This window comes from Plecotus auritus (assembly GCF_963455305.1).
Source record: "Plecotus auritus genome assembly, chromosome: 7".
Classification (NCBI taxonomy): domain Eukaryota; kingdom Metazoa; phylum Chordata; class Mammalia; order Chiroptera; family Vespertilionidae; genus Plecotus; species Plecotus auritus.
Window position 1 is genome coordinate 36689424 of NC_137774.1, and position 18935 is coordinate 36708358.

The 18935-nt window shown below is 46.2% G+C and overlaps 1 protein-coding gene across 1 annotated transcript in view; it reads right to left on the minus strand.

Moving 5' to 3' along the window:
• The window catches only part of PRPF8 (pre-mRNA processing factor 8), a 30590-nt gene extending 13156 nt beyond the window's left edge, over positions 1–17434 (minus strand). The window contains exons 1-24 of the mRNA XM_080677661.1: positions 17382–17434; positions 17045–17155; positions 16380–16548; positions 14865–15029; positions 14558–14776; positions 14218–14430; positions 13968–14093; positions 13766–13871; positions 11809–11999; positions 11558–11677; positions 11282–11471; positions 11029–11148; positions 10785–10919; positions 10283–10412; positions 9842–10038; positions 9511–9717; positions 9222–9385; positions 8948–9074; positions 8635–8827; positions 7655–7842; positions 7270–7508; positions 6897–7043; positions 6498–6708; positions 6186–6302 (exon numbers count right to left, since the gene is read on the minus strand). Coding sequence (XP_080533787.1) covers positions 6186–6302; positions 6498–6708; positions 6897–7043; positions 7270–7508; positions 7655–7842; positions 8635–8827; positions 8948–9074; positions 9222–9385; positions 9511–9717; positions 9842–10038; positions 10283–10412; positions 10785–10919; positions 11029–11148; positions 11282–11471; positions 11558–11677; positions 11809–11999; positions 13766–13871; positions 13968–14093; positions 14218–14430; positions 14558–14776; positions 14865–15029; positions 16380–16548; positions 17045–17144 — 3774 coding nt within the window. The 5' untranslated portion in view covers positions 17145–17155; positions 17382–17434. The remainder of the gene's footprint in view (positions 1–6185; positions 6303–6497; positions 6709–6896; positions 7044–7269; positions 7509–7654; positions 7843–8634; positions 8828–8947; positions 9075–9221; positions 9386–9510; positions 9718–9841; positions 10039–10282; positions 10413–10784; positions 10920–11028; positions 11149–11281; positions 11472–11557; positions 11678–11808; positions 12000–13765; positions 13872–13967; positions 14094–14217; positions 14431–14557; positions 14777–14864; positions 15030–16379; positions 16549–17044; positions 17156–17381) is intronic.
• Between the last annotated feature and the right edge of the window lie 1501 nt (positions 17435–18935).

Consider the following 18935-nt stretch of genomic DNA (forward strand, 5'->3'; position numbering starts at 1 on the left):
ATGCCAAGATTGTGGGTTCCTTCCCTGGTCAAGGCACATACTTCCAAGAATCATAAATAAGTGTAACAACAAATTGTTCCACTTCTAACCACTATAGTACACTTCTTTAACCCTGACTCCCCTCCATTACTCAGGCTCTTACCTCTCACACATCTATTCCCTTGAGCCCTATATTTTTTTTTCTAAGGCCACTAGCCTCTTCTGGTCTCTTCCTTTTCACTCCTCCGATAATCCAGGAGTCCAAAAGGGGCCAGCACCCTTAATTCTCCTGTATCCAATCTCTTACCACTCCACCACAGTCCTCCAGCAAAACCCCAATCCTAAATCACCAAAATGTATCCACATTCTCCATCCCATCACTGAAGCTGAGTGCTTCTGGGAATAACTCAGTTTCCTTCATTTTCTTGAAACCCACGTACAGCGTAGTTTCTTCAACAATGCCATCATACTCCCAACACTGTGCTTTAAAGTCTGAAACCCTGTGTCTCTTACTCCAGCCCAGGCAAAGCTGAAAAATTCAAGACTGTAATAACTTCCCACTTAACTTACTACATTCACATCTATTCAGACCTCTTTCCTATTAGGTTCAGAGGATGTTTTCTCCTCTGCTTGCCTTTTCCACCATCCCTATGCAATTTCTAGAACACTGCTCCATCACTTATCACACTTCTTTTGCGCTCTGAACCTCCAATGGCTCCTTCTCAATAAAAACATACCCAAGTCACTCCCATTTAAAAATACCTGCCTTGACTTATATCTCCCTCTAGATGGCATCTAATGTCCTTCCTCCTCCCTCCAGCTCTGGCAAATCCACAGTCTTTGCTGTCTCCACCCCCTCACTTCCCATAAAGCCTCACCTACTGCAATCTGGCTTCTATCCCTACTATTTCTGAAACAGCTCTTGCTAAGGTCACCAATGACGTCCAGACGGCCAAATCCAATGGATACTTCTCAGACCTTATCTAAGTGAAAGACTCTTAAGCAACTGCATGTGTTAAGTGGCCACCCACTCCTGACAGCCTTGGCTCCCATGACCCAGCACTCTCTCCATCTGGCCACACTGCTGCTCAGTGTTCCCAAGGGTTCCCAACTCATCCCTCTGCTCTCCTTACTCCTTATATTTTCCCTGGATAATCTTGCTCACTCTTGAGCTTTAAACCATCTTTTTTCTGCTGACAGATTCCTAAATCTACATCTTCAACCCAGACATCTTCTCCAGGCTTCAGATTGTAAAATACCTCCACTTGGACATCCTATAGAAACTTGTAAGTTACCCGACTGCTCTTACTTTCTCTCCCTGGAGCTTCAAACTCACAGTATTTTTCATCAAATCTAAGAGACCATCAATTTAAGAGGCACCCAGTGCAGGGGGGAAATACACACATGTATATATTTATCATGGAATTAAAGAAATAGATAAATATCTGCTGGATACATCCACATAGATGTTCCAAGAACCTCAAACTTTTTACATCCTAAACTATATATTCACTTATTTCCCCCTTAAACCTGTTCTTCTTCCCATAGTCTTCCAATTAGTGATATCAATATATCCACCTAGTCACCCATGCCAAAAACTGACTGTTATTTTGATTTCTTCCTTTCCCTCTGGCATCGCATCAAAATGAAGCTCACCTGATTATACCTGCTAACTACTTATCAAATCTGTTCCCCTATCCTTACTTCTACTTTCACTGCTTTCATCATTTTTGTCTGGACTCTGGCAGTAGTCCCCAAACTGATCTCACATCCTATTCCTCTAAACCCATCTTCCCACAGCTGCAAGAGTGAACCACCTGACTTCAAAACTACAACTAAAAGACAAAACAGACATCATCCAGAACCACAGGAAGGCTGGCTGAGTGGAAATTCTACAACTAGAAGGAAAGAGAAAAGCACACTGAGACTCAGAGGAGCTGCGGAAGTAAAGTGCAGAGGTACAGAGGCGTGTGCGGAAAGGGCTGGCAACTGAGTACGCGGCTGTCTTTTTCAATCAGGAGGGAGACACAAACTCCCAACTGCTCTGAACTCCAGTTCCGAGCGAGATTCTGGGGACCCAGATTCACATGGGGAGAAAACTGGACTGTCTGGCATCGGGCGGAACTCGAGAGTGGCTTTCGCTCAGAGGTGCTTGCATTGATAACCTAGGGACACTGAGACCCGGGGCCTCTTAGGGCAGGGCTGATTGGAAGCCATTGCTGTTTTGCTCCGCCCGCCCCACCCAAGCTATGCGCAGAGGCTTTTTGTATATGAATGGCCTGGTCCTTTGAAATCTAAACTTACCTAACAAACTGCAGCTGAGTCAGAGCCAGAACACCCAAAAGAAGGCCCAAAGCCCCGCAGTAGCTTGCATTGCTTCACAGCTGGGCTTCATCTTGGGCACCTCCAAACCCCAAACAAAGAAGAGGAATCTGCAGATCTGTCCGTAGCTCCTGCTGGGTGTGGCCTCAGGCGAGGCTAAATTAGCACCTCCTTGGAGATCCAAGAGCCAGTGTACCCAGGGGTCAGAGTGGGACCATCCAGATTACAACTCCTCAGATCCATAAGGGACACACTCAGGGGGCTGACTCAGTGAACACCAAAGCCCCACTGAAGCAAGTCTTGCCTCATAAGGGTGTCTTCAGCACAGAAGTTCTCCCCATCGCAGACACAGCTGATCCTCACAGCCAATTGGCCTGGAGGTCAATTCCTCCCAGTGATACCAACAACAATCAAGGCTGTGCACACAGCCCACAAAGGGGTGCACCAAGTGTGTCCACCTCAGGTAACTGGGGAGGCTGAGCCACTGGGCCCTATAGGACACCTAGCACAGAAAGCCACTCCATCAACTCAGGGAAGTAGCCAAAATGTGGAGACAAAAAAACAGGTCACAAATGAAAGAAACGGAAGATATAGAGTTCAAAACCATGGTTATAAGGCTTTTCAAGAAGTTTCTAGAAACCGCTGATAAATTTAGTGATATGAAAAAGGACCAATTAGAAATTAAGCATATACTGACTGAAATAAAGAGTAATATACAGAGATCCAACAGCAGACTAGAGGATTGCAAGAATCAAGTCAAAGATTTGAAATACAAAGAAGCAAAAAAACACCCAACCGGAAAAGAAAAAAGAAAAAAGAATCAAAAAATATGAAGATAGTATAAGGAGCCTCTGGGACAACTTCAAGCGTACCAATATCCAAATTATGGGGGTGCCATAAGAGAGAGAGGAAGATATTGAAAACCTATTTGAAGAAATAATTACAGAAAACTTCCCCCACCTGGTGAAAGAAATAGACTTACAAGTCCAGGAAGCTCAGAGAACCCCAAACAAAAGGAATCCAAAGAGGACCACACCAAGACACATCATAATTAAAATGCCAAGAGCAAAAGACAAAGGGAGAATATTAAAAGCAGCAAGAGCCAAAACCGGTTTGGCTCAGTGGATAGAGCGTCGGCCTGCGGACTGAAAGGTCCCGGTTCGATTCCGGTCAAGGGCATGTACCTTGGTTGCCGGCACGCCCCCAGTGGGGGGTGTGCAGGAGGCAGCTGATCAATGTTTCTCTCTCATCGATGTTTCTAACTCTCTATCCCTCTCCCTTCCTCTTTGTAAAAAATCAATAAAATATATTTAAAAAAAATAAAAAAAATAAATAAAAGCAGCAAGAGAAAAACAGTTAGTTGCCTACAAGGGAGCACCCATACGATTGTCAGCTGATTTCTCAACAGAAACTATGCAGGCCAGAAAGAAGTGGCAAGAAATATTCAAAGTGATGAATAGCAAGAACCTACAACCAAGATTACTCTACCCAGCAAAGCTATCATTCAGAATTAGAGGTCAGATTAAGAGCTTCACATATAAGAAAAAGCTAAAGGAGTTCATCACCGCCAAACCAGTATTATATGAAATGCTGAAAGGTATTCTTTAAGAAGAGGAAGAAGAAAAAGGTAAAGCTAAAAATTATGAACAACAAATACATATCTTTCAACAAGTGAATCTAAAAATCAAGTGAATAAAAAATCTGATGAACAGAATAAACTGGTGAATATAATAAAATCAGGGGCATAGAAAGCGAGTGGACTGACAATCCTTGGGGGGGAAGGGGTGTGGTAGGTGCGGAAAGAGACTGGACAAAAATCATACACCTATGAATGAGGACAGTGCGGGGCGGGGGGGCGGTGGGGAATCGGGTGAAGGGGAGCTATGGGGGGGGGGCGGAGAGGAACAACTGTAATAATCTGAACAATAAAGATTTAAAAAAAAAAAGAAAAAGAGTGAACCACCTAACACAGAAATCTGAGATAGTCACGCCCATGCCTAAGACCCTTACAGAACTCTTAATGAGATATGGAGACATGTAATCCTCTCCATGATCTGGCTCTTGCTTATCTACCCAGCCTCCGTCTGCTAACAGTCCCAACTCCACGATTTTACTCCAGTAAATTCTCAACTTTTTACAGTCCCACATATACCTGCTAGTTACCTCTCTATACTTCTGGCTGAAGGAATGCCCTCTCTCACCACCTCATCACGTTATTATTATTTTTTTTTTTTCCAGGAAGCCTTTCCTCTCCTTCTCCCACAGTAAGCGAGTCCTTGAGTGTTCTCACAGATTCCCAAATAATAGCTCTTTTTCCCGACTATGCATCTGTGTTGTGTCTCCAACTAGGTAGGTGAGCTCAATGAAGGCACAGACTATCTTACATATAGTACACCCATAATACCTTGAATGCAGTAGTTATCAACAAGCACCAATGGAATGAATGAGCTACATAATTCCAGTAATCTGACCCTTAGAGGGAATAACCAACCTAAAGGACAAACTTTTTCCCATCACTATTCTCAAAAAAAATATATCGTGAGCAATTTTAGGTAAGGGATATTAAGATAAAATGTGTCCTCAGAAGAAGCATCACTAAAAAATTTAAAGCATTCTTTATGTGTGCTGCATATTTAAAGGGATATGAAGGTCAGAACAAAAGAAAATTGCTACAGCTAACAGTTATTATTCTAAGGGAAATCAGGATGAAGTGCCTTTTTAAAAATCCATTGAGATTCTTTATTTCTATGTATGTATTATATTCCTATAAAAGGAATCCCAGGAGTTTCTATCTTTTGTTTTTTTTTTAAGATTTCTGATTTTGAGAGAGAGGGAGGGAGGGAGAGAAAGAAAAGAAACATCATTTTGGGAGCGAAACATAGATTGGCTGCCTCCTCCACACCTCTTGCTGATGGATCAAGCCTAAAACCCGGACATATCCCGACTGGGAGTCGAACCGGCAACCTTTCAGTGCAGGGGACAACGCCCAACCAACTGAGCCACACCTGCCAGGGCATCCTTTGTGTTTTTTTGTGTTGCTTCTTTGTGGATCATGATGCCAGCTCAAGTTGTCAGTACAATGAAACCAAACTGACAGGATGGATGCAGATTATTTTGGCATTTTTAGATCTCTGAGTTGCACATCAAATCTGGGGCTGACCACACCGCACCTGTTTCATCTGCCTGTGCAGTTCATAATTTTCCCAACTGTGACCATCAGGGCTCTCAAATTCACCAGTGTAACCTTGCTTCATCAACACAGTTAGAAATTGGACAATGACTTTGGAGCACAACCTAATTAAGAACCTGGTGTTTTCCTCTCTTTTTGGCATTACTGATGCTCTTGAGAGCATCAGCCAGGACATTCATGTACACCATTACAATGGCGAGGAAAGACAGTGGAAAGGGCAAGATGTCTTGTTAAACCCTGCAAAAACTTGTATACACAGTCTACAAGTCCAGCTGCCTTCAGAAGCAACTGAAGGGGAAAACAGACACTAAGATAGCTAATTATGCTTGCTTTTCAATATGCACACTTACGTTATTGTTTAAAAGATGATTTATATGAGTTGGATCACTAGCCCTTGGAAAAATAAAAAAAACAACAACAAAAAACAGTGATTTTTGTTCAGATTTAAAAATCCAACTTCAACTCTTACCTTAATTTAGAGCCATCACAACTACAGAGAAGTAGACTGCAGAATTCCTGCAGGGAATTCTCAGAAAATAACTAACTTGATTTGACACTCTAATCTGCTATCTATGCCATAAAGCACGGAGACAGTACAGTGGGCAATACTGGGAAGAAAGGAGAGCAAACCAGGGGAAAAGGTGAAAGGGAAGTGAGATGGACAGAGGACACAACGGAAGTGGGGCTGAGATACCTTGGTGAAAGTGGTGGAGCCAGAGGCCATCAGAATTTGACGCACACGATTGTGGAAGCGCTGCATTGACTCATCATCCACACGCAGGAAACACTGGGCTGTCCGCTCCTTAGTAACCTAAACCACAAGGTCAAGGTTAATTGTCTCTGGTACTGCCACAGGAGCAAGGACCAACTCTGACCACCACTATGCCCTGCCACCCAACGAGGCTCAGCTAATGGATAATGAAGTTGTGTCGGTATTCCTCACCCCCAATTCCCCTGGAGGTACAGGGGTGGCAATGCTCTGTCTAGCCCCCCTCCCAGGCTGTACCTCATTCTGTAGGTTCCAGACCCCGTCCTTGTGGGTGAACTCCTCATAGCTGGTGCGGCACTTAGGCAGAATGCGGCACTCAAAGCCACACATGTTGAACAACAGGTTGGGGTTGTCCTTACTGTACACGGACACGAAGCTGTTCTCCCACTGAACTGTAGTCACTGACCGAGGCAGACGGTTCTTGATGTCCCAGAACACTGCCCGACCCCTGTCCACAGAAAACATATGGTCACATCAGTTTCCTGGGAAGAAACTTCCCTTCAAAGGCCAGACTGACGATATCCCAACAGAATACACTCCTCCCACCCAGACCACAACCTCATGCATCCCATCTAATTATCTCTGAATCCCTCAGGCTGATGTTCTTCCAGCTCCCACAGCCCCACTTAGACTCACAAGTTGACATCATGCTTCATGAGGCGCATGCGGGCATCTCGGGGCCAGCACTTCTTGTTATTATAGCCAACGATGTTTTCATTGTTGGGGTCAGGGTGCTCTGTCAGGTAACGCTGGATCAGGTCTCGAGCCTCGTCTGCTGTAAACCTATACCAGGCAGAGTGCATTGCTGAGGCCCCAATACACTAGGACCTCAGGAGACCTATAGCTGGATAAATGGAGCCCACCCCAAACCCCTACCCTACCCATAGGACTTCATTCCATTTTGAAGCCCCAACTCAGCAGAAAGTCAACTAGGGTACAAGAGCCACTTCCAGAGGCCAGGAATATGCCTCAATGCCCTACAAAGATAAGAATCCAGGCAAGCGCTCACCTGAAGAAAATATGGATGCGGTCAATGTATCTGCAGAAGAGACGGATTGGGTGGGCAGCCTCCGTGGCTATGTCCTGGAAACTGAGAAAGTCATTTGGCATCTGAGGGGGCCCAGCCATCTCACTGGCCCGGTGTAATCCCAACACAAGCAAATCCATCACCAGTCCATAGTACTGCACAATGAATGAGGCGAACTGCAGGCCTCGGATGATCCCATATGAATTCGTGTGGTTCATGTCCTAGAAAGAAAGACTTACAACTCTCAACCCATGGCCATGCCCCTAGGGCCCACCCTCTTTTGCCCTCCCCTTAACAGAACCTAACTCAGTGGGTCAGAACCTCACCCCACAACAAAATTCATTGTTACCCTGCCCCTAATACATACCTTATAGTTGATGACGACATTGTTTTTGGCTGTCATATAGTCAGCTATATTGTGGTCTACAATGAGTCGCAGCAGCCTATTAAGTAGGGTCAAGTCGATCTTCTCATACATCTTCTCAAAGCGTGACTCCAGCATGACATTGCACTCACCCTCACTTGTCTCCCACACATCCTGCAGGTTATTGATGCCTGAGGAGTAAACAAGACGGGTCTCCAGGTTAGAAATTCCCTTTCAGGACTAGTGCCTCCAGTAGCTACCATATTCGCACTAACACTGCTCATTCATCCGGATTGCTAGGACTCCTTTGTTCAGTTTAACATCAGCACTTATTTCCTTGGTACCATGCAGCAAGAGAGTAGATGATGCCAAAACCGGTTTGGCTCAGTGGATAGAGCGTCGGCCTGCGGACTGAAGGGTCCCGGGTTCGATTCCGGTCAAGGGCATGTACCTTGGTTGCAGGCACATCCCCAGTGGGGGGTGTGCAGGAGGCAGCTGATCGATGTTTCTCTCTCATCGATGTTTCTAACTCTCTGTCCCTCTCCCTTCCTCTCTGTAAAATATCAATAAAATATATTTAAAAAAAAAAAAAAAAAAAAGAGTAGATGAATTATGCTGCCCCAATGAGAACTTTTTTCTTTTTCTTTTTCAAAAATGTTTTTATTGATTTTAGGCAGAGAAGAAAGGAGACCTAACTAACTTGATTTGACACTCTAATCTGCTATCTATGCCATAAAGCACGGAGACAGTACAGAAGGAGAGGAACATTAATGTGAGAGAGAAACATCAATCGGTTGCCTCCGTACCAGAGACTGAACCCGCAACCTGGGTAATGTCCCCGGACCAGGAGTCAAACGGGTGATCTTTCAGTGCATGGGACTACGCTCAACCAACTGAGCCACACTGGCCAAGGCCTGAATAAGAATTTTGATGTAAAACTCAATTCACCTCCCTTCCTCAGGGGTGATCCCAGAAAAGTTTACCTTGGCACCACTTATAAACAAGCAGAGGAGGTGGTTCTGTGTCAGCAGGCTTGATCCACGGTGGGAAGAGGCGGCGCTTGTCAGCTTCATACCACAGGTATTGGTCCAGGTAAGCATCAGTTATCTTCTCCAGTGGTTCCACATCATACACTGGCACCAGGTGGCTATAGAGATCCATGAACTCAATGCCCACCTGTGGGACAGGGAAGCTGGCTCACACCAATCCACCAATCACCTGAGGCATTCTGCCACCCTGAGTGACATGAATGAATAGCAGAGCCAAAATAAAATTGGGGAGGGGGGTCTCACTCACTTCTTTAAAGGCTCTCTGTGTGAGGAGGTGACGCTTGATGCGGGACAATGCCTCATGGGGGTTGTCGTAGGCTTGCTCGATCAGCCCTAGCTCCTCCCTCTGAGACTGGTTTAACCGAGACTTCACACTGACAGGCAAGGCAACAGGAAAGTGAATGAGAAAACCAAGAGGAAAGCAAACCCAGAAAAGACTGAGGCTAAACCTTTCTTTGGACTATGATAATGCCATTCTCCCTGTCACCTTCCCACAAGAACCTATCTACTCCACTCCTCACCTGTAAGCTTCCTTGAGCCGCTCTAAGGCCAAGATGAGCAACTTGGTGTCATGTTTATAGGAGAGTGGAGGGAATGGGATGGGTGAGAATCTACGGCTTTCCAACCAATGCACAGTGGTGGTATACACTGCCACCGCCTCCTCTGCTGTGATGTAAGGCCCATCCTGCAAGGTACACGTAATGATTAGCCTCCCACTGTAGCCAATCCCTCCAGCACAAGGCATAGACCCAACTCTGCCATCTACTCCCTGCCCACCCCCCACATCCAGCCCAGCCTACTCTGCCCAACCTTCAGGTAGTTGTGCTGCCGCTCCTGTTCTGCCTTCAAGTAGAGCCGGGTGAGACGGCCCAGGTTCTTTTTGCAAACAGTCTTGTCCACAGTGGCCCCACGACGAATCCGTTCTCGGTTGTAGTGGGCAGTGTTGGTCCACCAGTCAGCCTTGGCCTTCACATATCGAAGGATCATATTCTCTATGGGCGTTGGCAGTCCAGGGACCTGAAAGTGCAAAAGGCACAATGAGAAAGTGATGGGAGCCACACAGCCCCGAGTGCGTCCAGGAGTGGCACTCCCAACCCCAGGAAAGATGTCCATGTCTGCTCAGAGTTGCGGAGATACCCACCTTCCAGGGAATGTTGGCCTTCCAGCAGCGCCAGGCCTCACTGAGGTGCTGCAGAATTGTCCGGGCCTTGTTCTGTTTAATCCCCTCAGGCATCATGTCTAGAATGTCATGCATCACAGCTGCCCGAAGCTCAAGGTCAAAATGTGACTCCACTCGCTGCTTTGTTACAGTCTTCGCCACCCCCTTTGAGTGTCGGCCTAGAAGTGAAGTGATTAAGAGTCATTGTTTTTAATAAGAGTCTCTACCTTCATGCCCCCCTCACTAACCATGGTTACAACAAAATAAACAGAATACTAGGTCAGGCTCATTAGAGAATGGGACTTAGAGGCAATCCAGGAGAGAGTCTCCGTCTCAAACAAGGGCAGGGAACAGAACAGGAACACATAGGACCTACCCTTAAAGAGATCATGGGAGAAGTTGGACAAAGAGAAAACCACTCACCTTCAAACTGCCGTGCCAGGAGGTTGCCCAGCCATCGCTCTAGCAGAGGGGTGATGCCACGCATGAAAAACAGCCAGACCCGCCAGCCAGCAGCCCAGAAGCCACAGCCAGGGCCCTTCCCTACAGGGCCCTATGATCCCAAGCAGAAGAATAGAAGTTAGCAATTAACTTAACGATAATAGAAAATTGGGCAGAGATGGGGCAGGAGGAACACATGTATGACAGTGAAGGGGGAAAAAGAAAAGGAAAAACTCTGGGACCTCAACAGCTAAAATGAGGTAAATGAGAAAACTTTAAGGCAGAAACCAGTAACTGAAATTTCCTATTTAGACCTAAAGGTGGACTTGAGGAGGGTATGATAAGGGGTAGGGGACTGTTGAGATTCACAAGGTGAGGGCAGTAATGACACAGCTTTTCTCCAAATAGGTCCCTGGAAAACACCCTGACTATATATAAAAATTAAAATGGATGTGAGAGAGTGAGTGTATGGGCAGGGTCCCACCGTGTTGAAGCGGTAGTAAATGAGATGCTTCAGGTCCTTGCACATGCGAATCTGCCGCATCAGCTTATATTTGTACCGGTACATGCCCGTCAGCTGCCCCACATGGGCAAAGATATACTGCAATCCATCTGCCAGCTGCAACACAAATGCCCCATCAGGCTTTAAGCTACAGCCAGCTCCACAATCAGCCCAGGCTTCACCCAGCTTTTCACCTGGGGTAGGGGTTGGAGATACTTAGCCTTACCTGGAAGGCATCCACATTGCCCAATCGATACTGCACATGACTGTCTACCACCAACTTAGTTAAACGCAGAACTTCTCGACACAGATGGAAAGCATTCCCAAAACGAGATTTCTTTCTTTCCTGGAGAAGATGCCAAGAACAGAAAAAACATTAATCAGCAATGGTCCTGACTGGATGTATGCCTCCTATGGGGGCCAGAGCAAACCAATCCATCCCTCAAGCTCAGGAGACCCTTAAGGTCCAATGCAGACACCTTGGTGGTGAGCGTCTTGACAGGCTTGAGGTTGAAGTTGTAATCCAGGTGCAGATAGTTAAGGTTTTTACGGTGAATGAGAAGGTTGAGCATGTTGTAGCCCTGGCGGCAAACCTGTAGCCCCACCTCCACCCAGTCCAGCTTCGTGGACTGAAAGAATTTGGTAGCTTTGAAGGAGCGGAACAGATACCTGGAGTGGGAATAATGAAGAGAGTGTTAGTTTGCTGATTATCTTTGGAACAAAAGAAGTCTGAGCAGGACTCTCAGGCACCTTACCTCTTCTTCTGGGCTTTTGGGGGCCGGTGCTTCAGGGCATTAAGTACATAGTACTTAAGCAGCTTCTGGTAAGAGACCCTCACTTTCACAGGCTGCCCAGCAGGACAATGCTCCCGATACCTAGGATAACACCCATCAGATAAGACTGGTCCAACTCTCTTTCCAGCCACTCTGATAAAGGCTGCATGCCCACCCAGTTGGGAGTTTTCCTCTTATACATCCACCATCCTCCTCCCAGGTAGAAGCCTTACCAGTTCTTGACAAGGGGAATGTCCAGGGCCCGGCGGGTGCGACCAGAGCGTAGGTTAAAGGGCCGTGGGGCCCATAGCAGGGCAATGCCATTGGCTGTATTGTCCGTGTAGAGAGGGGTGTCCTTCAGGAAGGGCTCCACAAAGTCTGGGAGCTCAAACTCCTCATCATCATCTGGTAATGGTTCCTGGCTCTGAAAAAATAACCCCCAAGGGTTCAGTTCCTGCTGAACTGAGCAGAGACCTGGGATGAAAGGGAAACTCTCTGGGGCCAAGCAGAGTGGCTACATCTGCCATGGAAACTGGGCTGCCTGACAAGAGAAACCCTAAAGGGCCAGGGCAAAGGAGGCCAAGAGAGCAGAGAACAAGCCAGGGCCAACCAGGAAAGCAACTATCACTAGTCACAACCCAACTGGCTCACCAACAAAGGCCTCTCAAAGGAGCCTGATAACGTACGAAGTAAACACTGCTATCAACTCCTGCTCAAGCTCCAAAAACTGGGCTTGAAGAAGCGGATCTGTTCATGTTAAGAACATGATGGAACATAGATAAACATAAAAAACACTGTATAGCCAAAACCGGTTTGGCTCAGTGGATAGAGCGTCAGCCTGCGGACTGAAGGGTCCCGGGTTTGATTCCGGTCAAGGGCATGTACCTTGGTTGCGGGCACATCCTCAGTGGGAGGTGTGCAGGAGGCAGCTGATCGATGTTTCTCTCTCATCGATGTTTCTAGCTCTCTACCCTCTCCCTTCCTCTCTGTGAAATATCAATAAAATATATTTAAAAAAAAAAAACACTGTATAGCCCTAGCCGGTTTGGCTCAGTGGATTGAGCATCAGCCTGTGGACTGAAGGGTCCTGGGTTCGATTCCAGTCAAGGGCACATGCCCAGGTTGCGGGCTCGGTCCCCAGTAGCGGGTATGCAGGAGGTAGCCGATCAATGATTCTCTCTCATCATTGATGTTTCTATCTCTCCCTTTCCCTTCCTCTCTGTAATCAATAAAAATATATTATTAAAAAAGATTAAAAAAAAATCTTTAAAAAAACCCCACAACACTGTATATGTAAGAGCCAGTCACAGAAGACTACATATTGTTAAAAAAAATTTAAACTTATTATATATATATTTATATGAAATATCCAGAGTAGGCAAATATAGAGACATAAAGCAGATTAATAGTAGCCTAGGCACGGAACATTCACTGGAAATGGAGAGTGACTGCTGATGGATGGGTACAAGGTTTCTTTTGGAGGTAATGAAAATGTTATAAAAAAAATTACCTGAGTCGATAGTGGTGCAACTAGTGAATAAACTAAAAACCACTTAATTGTACACTTAAATGGGTGAATTCTGTACACCTTAAATAGGTGAACTGTAGCCCTAACTGGTTTGGCTCAGAGGATAGAGCGTCGGCCTGCAGAATGAAGGGTCCCAGGTTTGATTCCGGTCAGGGGCATGTGCCCTGGTTGCCGGCACATCCCCAGTTGGGGGGGGGGGAGGGGCGTGCAGGAGGCAGGTGATGGATGTTTCTCTCTCATTGATGTTTCTAATTCTCTATCCCTCTCCCTTCCTCTCTGTAAAAATCAATAAAATATATATATTTTTTAAAAAATATAGGTGAACTGTAGACTTTAAATGGGTGAACTGCATAGTATATGAATTAAATCTCAATAAAAGGACTGGAGGAGGAAAAAAAAACAACAACACAGTGGAAACAGACCAGAATGAACTATAGAGTCCCAGAGGATGATAAAGCCCAGATGGATAATCACAGAGACCAAAATTATACCAATAGCTTAGAGCCAAATGCTGAACTCTCAAATTAGCTGATAGCTCAAGACGAACCACTTAACAGGATGGAAAGCACATCTCCCTCTGATGAATTTTATCTAGTAACACCTCAGCCACGGTCAGAAAATTTCACTTGGAAGAGCTGAAGTCAAATGTCCCCTCCTCTCACCTTAACTGAGTGCCTATGGGAAATCGGGTTGATCAAAGGATCAAAGTAGAAAGCTGGCAAATCAGGATCCTCAGTTTTGATGAACACAACATTAGGAGTGTGGTACCTAAAATGAAAGAAGAGTGAACCAAGGTTTTCCTGCCCTGGCCCAACCTAAATGCCAATCTACTCCTTTCCTCCACCTGTGTTCCAACTCTCTTACCAGGTGAGGTGGACATGGTGTGGAAGGTTGTTGTACAAGTAAGGGAAAGCAATCTTGTATTCCGTGCGGATAGGCTGCCGGATGATGATCTTATTAATATCATTGAATTCATTCCAGTCTTCATCCCTAGGGTACAAAATCAAAAATGATCAAACTAGTTGGATAGTTTGTGGAAGCTATAATGGACTCGTAAGGATCGAGATTAGAGTTTATTCAACCCAAGGTGCCTAAAACTCCTACTCCAACTTACTGTAGGTTGATATCTCGAACAAGAGGTTCAAATTTGGGGCCTCCAGGAATGGCCATATTGAGTGCCTTGGAGGTAAAGAAGGCCTTCAGATCAAACAGATAGAAGTAGTTGTCATCTACCAAGTCTGTCAGGAGCTGATTGGCCAGGCGGTAGAGAGTGGACATCATGGGCAGTGTGAACTGCCAGCGCTGGTAAGTGGAGCCATTCACATACCTAGGAAAAAAAGAGAGACTCATGTCTGGTGGGTATACCAGCTAGCCAAGCCACACTACCAACTGCTCTCCCAGGACTCTTGGATTTCCAAAATTCTAACAGGAGTGGTAACTCCAACCACACTTACTTCCTGCTGTCCCTCAATGGCTGGTGGTCATAGAACCAGTCCAACACAGGGGCATCCTCCTCAGGGTCCAGTTCTAGCTGAATGGCCTCCAATGGCTCAACATCTAGAATGTTGTCAGCATAGTCCAAAGGCGGCTCCTCATCATCGAAAGGGGGGAAACGCATCCTCTTGAAATGCCTCCTGTCTCTTTTTTCTCGCCGCATCATAATCCACATGGACCTGAAAGCCAACAATGTCACACAATGGTTTCCACCCACTGCCTCCCAACCACCACCACCACCAACCACCATATTCCAGCCCTTCTCACCCCCACTGGGAGATGTAGACAGGCTCTATGACCCAGGGAATCTCATTGACAAAGGAAATAGCTCCAGTGATGTGGTACAGCACAGGCACATCTCGAATCTGCTCCCAAGGCATAGGCATGTTCTCCAGGAGTTTGAGGACTGCATGGGGCATGTACTTCAGGGCACTGCAACATTAGGAAGATAGATGATTAGAAGTCAGAAGGTCATATTCCACAGAAAATCCTACCTTACAGTCTAAACTTCCAACTGCACACAGCCCTCCATGACCAGGAACTCTGCTTTCCCCTATTCAACTGTGCTCCTCTTCTTAAACTTCAGTCCCACAATACTGGGTTTCAGTCCCTCTAAATCAACAGCTGTCCCTCTAAAGACAGCCTTTAGACTCTCTCACATTCTATTCTCTCTGAACTTACCCATAAATAATATTAAAATACTCACCATACTTTATTGTAACCATTTGTCTCATATCTGTCACGCCACTAGACTATAAGCTCCAGAAAGGCCATTACTTCCTGTTCACTACTCTTATCCCTAGCACCTAGAATAGTTCTCAAGAAATAGTTTTGGGGGGTGGGAGGGAAGTTTGAAACAAACAAATCTTGTCTTAGTGGTTAATGAATTGGTATTCATAATGAACTGGTTAACATTTTTGTGTCCAAATGGGAAAGGGATTTGCTAAGGTATTTGTACCTGTACTCTCCCAGCGTGGGGCCATAGAAAAACAAGTGTAAATACCTCAGGAGTTAACTACTCCTGAACCTGAGAATTCTGTTCACTGAGGAGTTACAAGCACAGGAGAATGCACAAAGTGTCCTGATCTGGGCTTCAACCCTTTCAAAGATAGGGACATATTATCACAGCACCAACAGGGCAAATTAAAGCTCCAGTCCCAGCCCTGGCTGGGTAGTCAGATATTTAGAGCACGGTCCCCATATGCCAGCCAAGGTTACGGGTTCAATCCCGGGTCAGGGCACATACAAGATTCAACCAATGACTAAGTAAGTGCAACAACAAATCGATGTTTGTGTGTGTGTGTGTGTCTCTCTCTCTCTCTCTTGCTCAAATCAATAAAAACTTTTTTAAAAGCTCTAGTTCCAGATCAAGAAGTAAAATCAAGGCAATAAAGAGCATACTGGGCCCTAACCGGGTAGCTCAGTTGATTAGTCATCCTGACAAGCCAAGGTTGTGGGTTCAATCCCCGCTCACAGAACATATAAGAAGCAACCAATGACTGCATAAATAAGTGGAGCAACAAATCGGCCTTTCTCTTTTTCTAAAGTCAATAAATAAATTGCAAAATCCTTCAAAGAAAACAAAAAGGAGCATACTGGAAGATCTGGAATCATTACAGGACCCTAATGGTTTTCTCCTTTCTCTTATAACCACCAAGATGGGCTGTCCTAGAAGACTAACGTCCCAAATGATAGAGCAGCTTTCCAGGACTACTCCTTATGGGAGAGGGACAAAGGAAAGGGGCCAAACTCCAAATGAAGTAATTCCAGGATGTTCTTTACCCTAAGTAGACCCTTTTGTCATGGCGAAACTTCCTGTTGGTCATGTCTCCATGGTCTCGAATGATCTTCCTCACATGCTCTGGGGGCATGTCTTCCTTCTGAGCATCCACAAATCCAAACTTCCGCTTTTCGGCATAGCGCTTGGCCTGTAGTTGCTGCCATTTTCGGGCTACAAAGACACCTCAGTTTAAAGCACTGGACACTCCTAGTCTAATCATCCCCATCTCCTGCCCTAGGGGAGGACCGATCAGGACATATAAAAGAGGGGCCAGTATCCAGCAGGTGCCCTCCCTGCTAATTCTCTTGTCATCTTGCTCTTCTATATTTTGTCCTTCCTCACATTTACCACTGCCTGACATTTATGTTACAGATTTTTTTTAAATTTTTGTCTATCTCCTCCATTGCAATTTAAACCCTTATAGGACAAAAGTTCTGTCTGCATCGCTATTGTATCCCCATTGTTAGTGATCAGTGTCTGAAAATAAAAGACGTTTTTAAAGACCTGATTAGGTGGAAAAATCGGGGAGAGGGGACAGTAAGTGCACTAACACGTAACGTTTTGACACTTGCAACAACAGAAAAAGGGCTCGATGCCGCAGCAGGCGCGCACGCGCACACCCACCCCCACGTCTCCGGGCCCAGACACCGCTCCCGCACGCATTCACCTTTCTCCTGCAGCTTTTCCTCCGACATGTAGTCCGGCAGCGGGGCCAGAGGGCCGGGAACCGGATTACCCGGCCCTCGGTAAGGAAATACCCCGGCCATCCCCGGAGAATCTGGGGGGGGGGGGGGGGAGCCGCAGAAAAAAAAATTAACGAGCAACAGGGCCCGGGCCCACAGAAGCGCAGCAGGAACGCGTCAAGATCCCCGCCTGCAGTCCCTCCTCGCTCAGAATGGGCGCAGCTCGGCCCAACCCCTCCGGGCGCTCAGCCTACCCCACCCCGCCTCCCGCGGCCCCTTAAAGCCCGCCAGACACCCCCCGCCACAGCCCCTCACACAGACCTCCGCTGGGGGGAAACGCAATGGCGGCCAGCCTACGTCCGCGCCGCGCTCCCAGCGCCGGGAAGTGCGCAACGCAGCTTCGGCAATTGACCCAATAGACGCCGATGTGCTCAGACAGATTAGAGAGCACACCAATTAGAGTTGCATGTCTGGCTAGTGGGGGCGGGTCTATGGGCGGGATTATTTGAACGCAAGGGGGTGTGGTCGGAGTAGCCCAAGTCCCGCCTCCCGCTTTTCTGAGACAGCTTCTGGGACCTCTAGCAGACCTCGTCGTCTCATCTGCTGCTGGCTTGGGACAGCGAGAGTCCCAGGCTTACAGAATTTTAATAAATTTGTCAAAATCTGTACATTATTCTGTGTCTAGTTTCATAATGTAGACTTGAGGTGTAGTACTAGCTCCCAGTCAGCCAACCCTTTGTTCATGCATGCTTTCATTCATTCAACCATCATTTACTGAGTACCCACTATGTGTTATTAGGAATACAGCAGGGGGAAAAATAACCTCACTGAACTCACAGGGTAGCGGGGAGGCAGACCAGGTTCTTAGATGCGGTGTGATGGGAGTTTTGGGGCAGGGCATTTAACCCCGCTTGCAAAGTCAAGAAAACTGAATAAACCTAGAAAAATAGTTGGACATGGGGAGCAACATTGCTGAGTGCCTTTTCCCCCTCCCTCTCCATTCCTCTTTTCTCTCTCTACAATGACTACACTATGGAGTGTATAGTGGACCCCCTATAAATGCTTCTTGGATCCCTCAGGCTCTGTCTTTCTGCCTGAACTGCTACCTCCTGCAATCCTTGTTTCAATTCTCATTCTTGCTACATCCTTTGGTAACAACTTTCAATCTGACCTAACAGATAAATTTGTTTGAACTCACACCAAGTTTATTGTGGAGGATGCAAAGGAATTGTAACCAATACAGCCTGTCAACCTAGTTGGGAATTTAGAACTCAAAAGGTGAAATAATTAGAGAAAAATGCAAAAGAGGGTCCAGGCAAGTGCTGGCTGGTATGGACGTTCATATAGTTCAAATAAGGGAGAGGAACACTATCGAAGATTTGATGGAGATGGGTAAATGTGAAGGGTTTGATGGGGTAAAGAAAGCGGAGGGAGTCCTAGGAGGTTTGGCTCAGTGGATAGAGCATCGGCCTGAAGTCTGAAGGGTCCTGGGTTTGATTTTGGTCAAGGGCACATGCCTGGGTTGTGGGCTCCATCCCCAGTAGGGGAGTGCAGGAGGCAGCCAATCAATGATTCTCTCTCATCAGTGATGTTTCTATTTCTCTATCCCTCTCCCTTCCTCTCTGGAATCAAACTGTGACTTCCTGGTTCATAGGTCAATGCTCAACCACTGAGCCATACCCGCCGTGCAAGAACTTTTCTTACAGTTTCTTTACTAATCACAAATAGTCTGTCTAAGTTAATCTGATGAAGCTCAATTGAGCAGAGAAGTGACCAAACCAAGAACAGTTCTGAACAGAAAATATTAGCTGCCTTTATTATGAACCATTCATTGCAGTCAAACCAGTCTGCTCATTGTTTTGTTTTCAATCATTC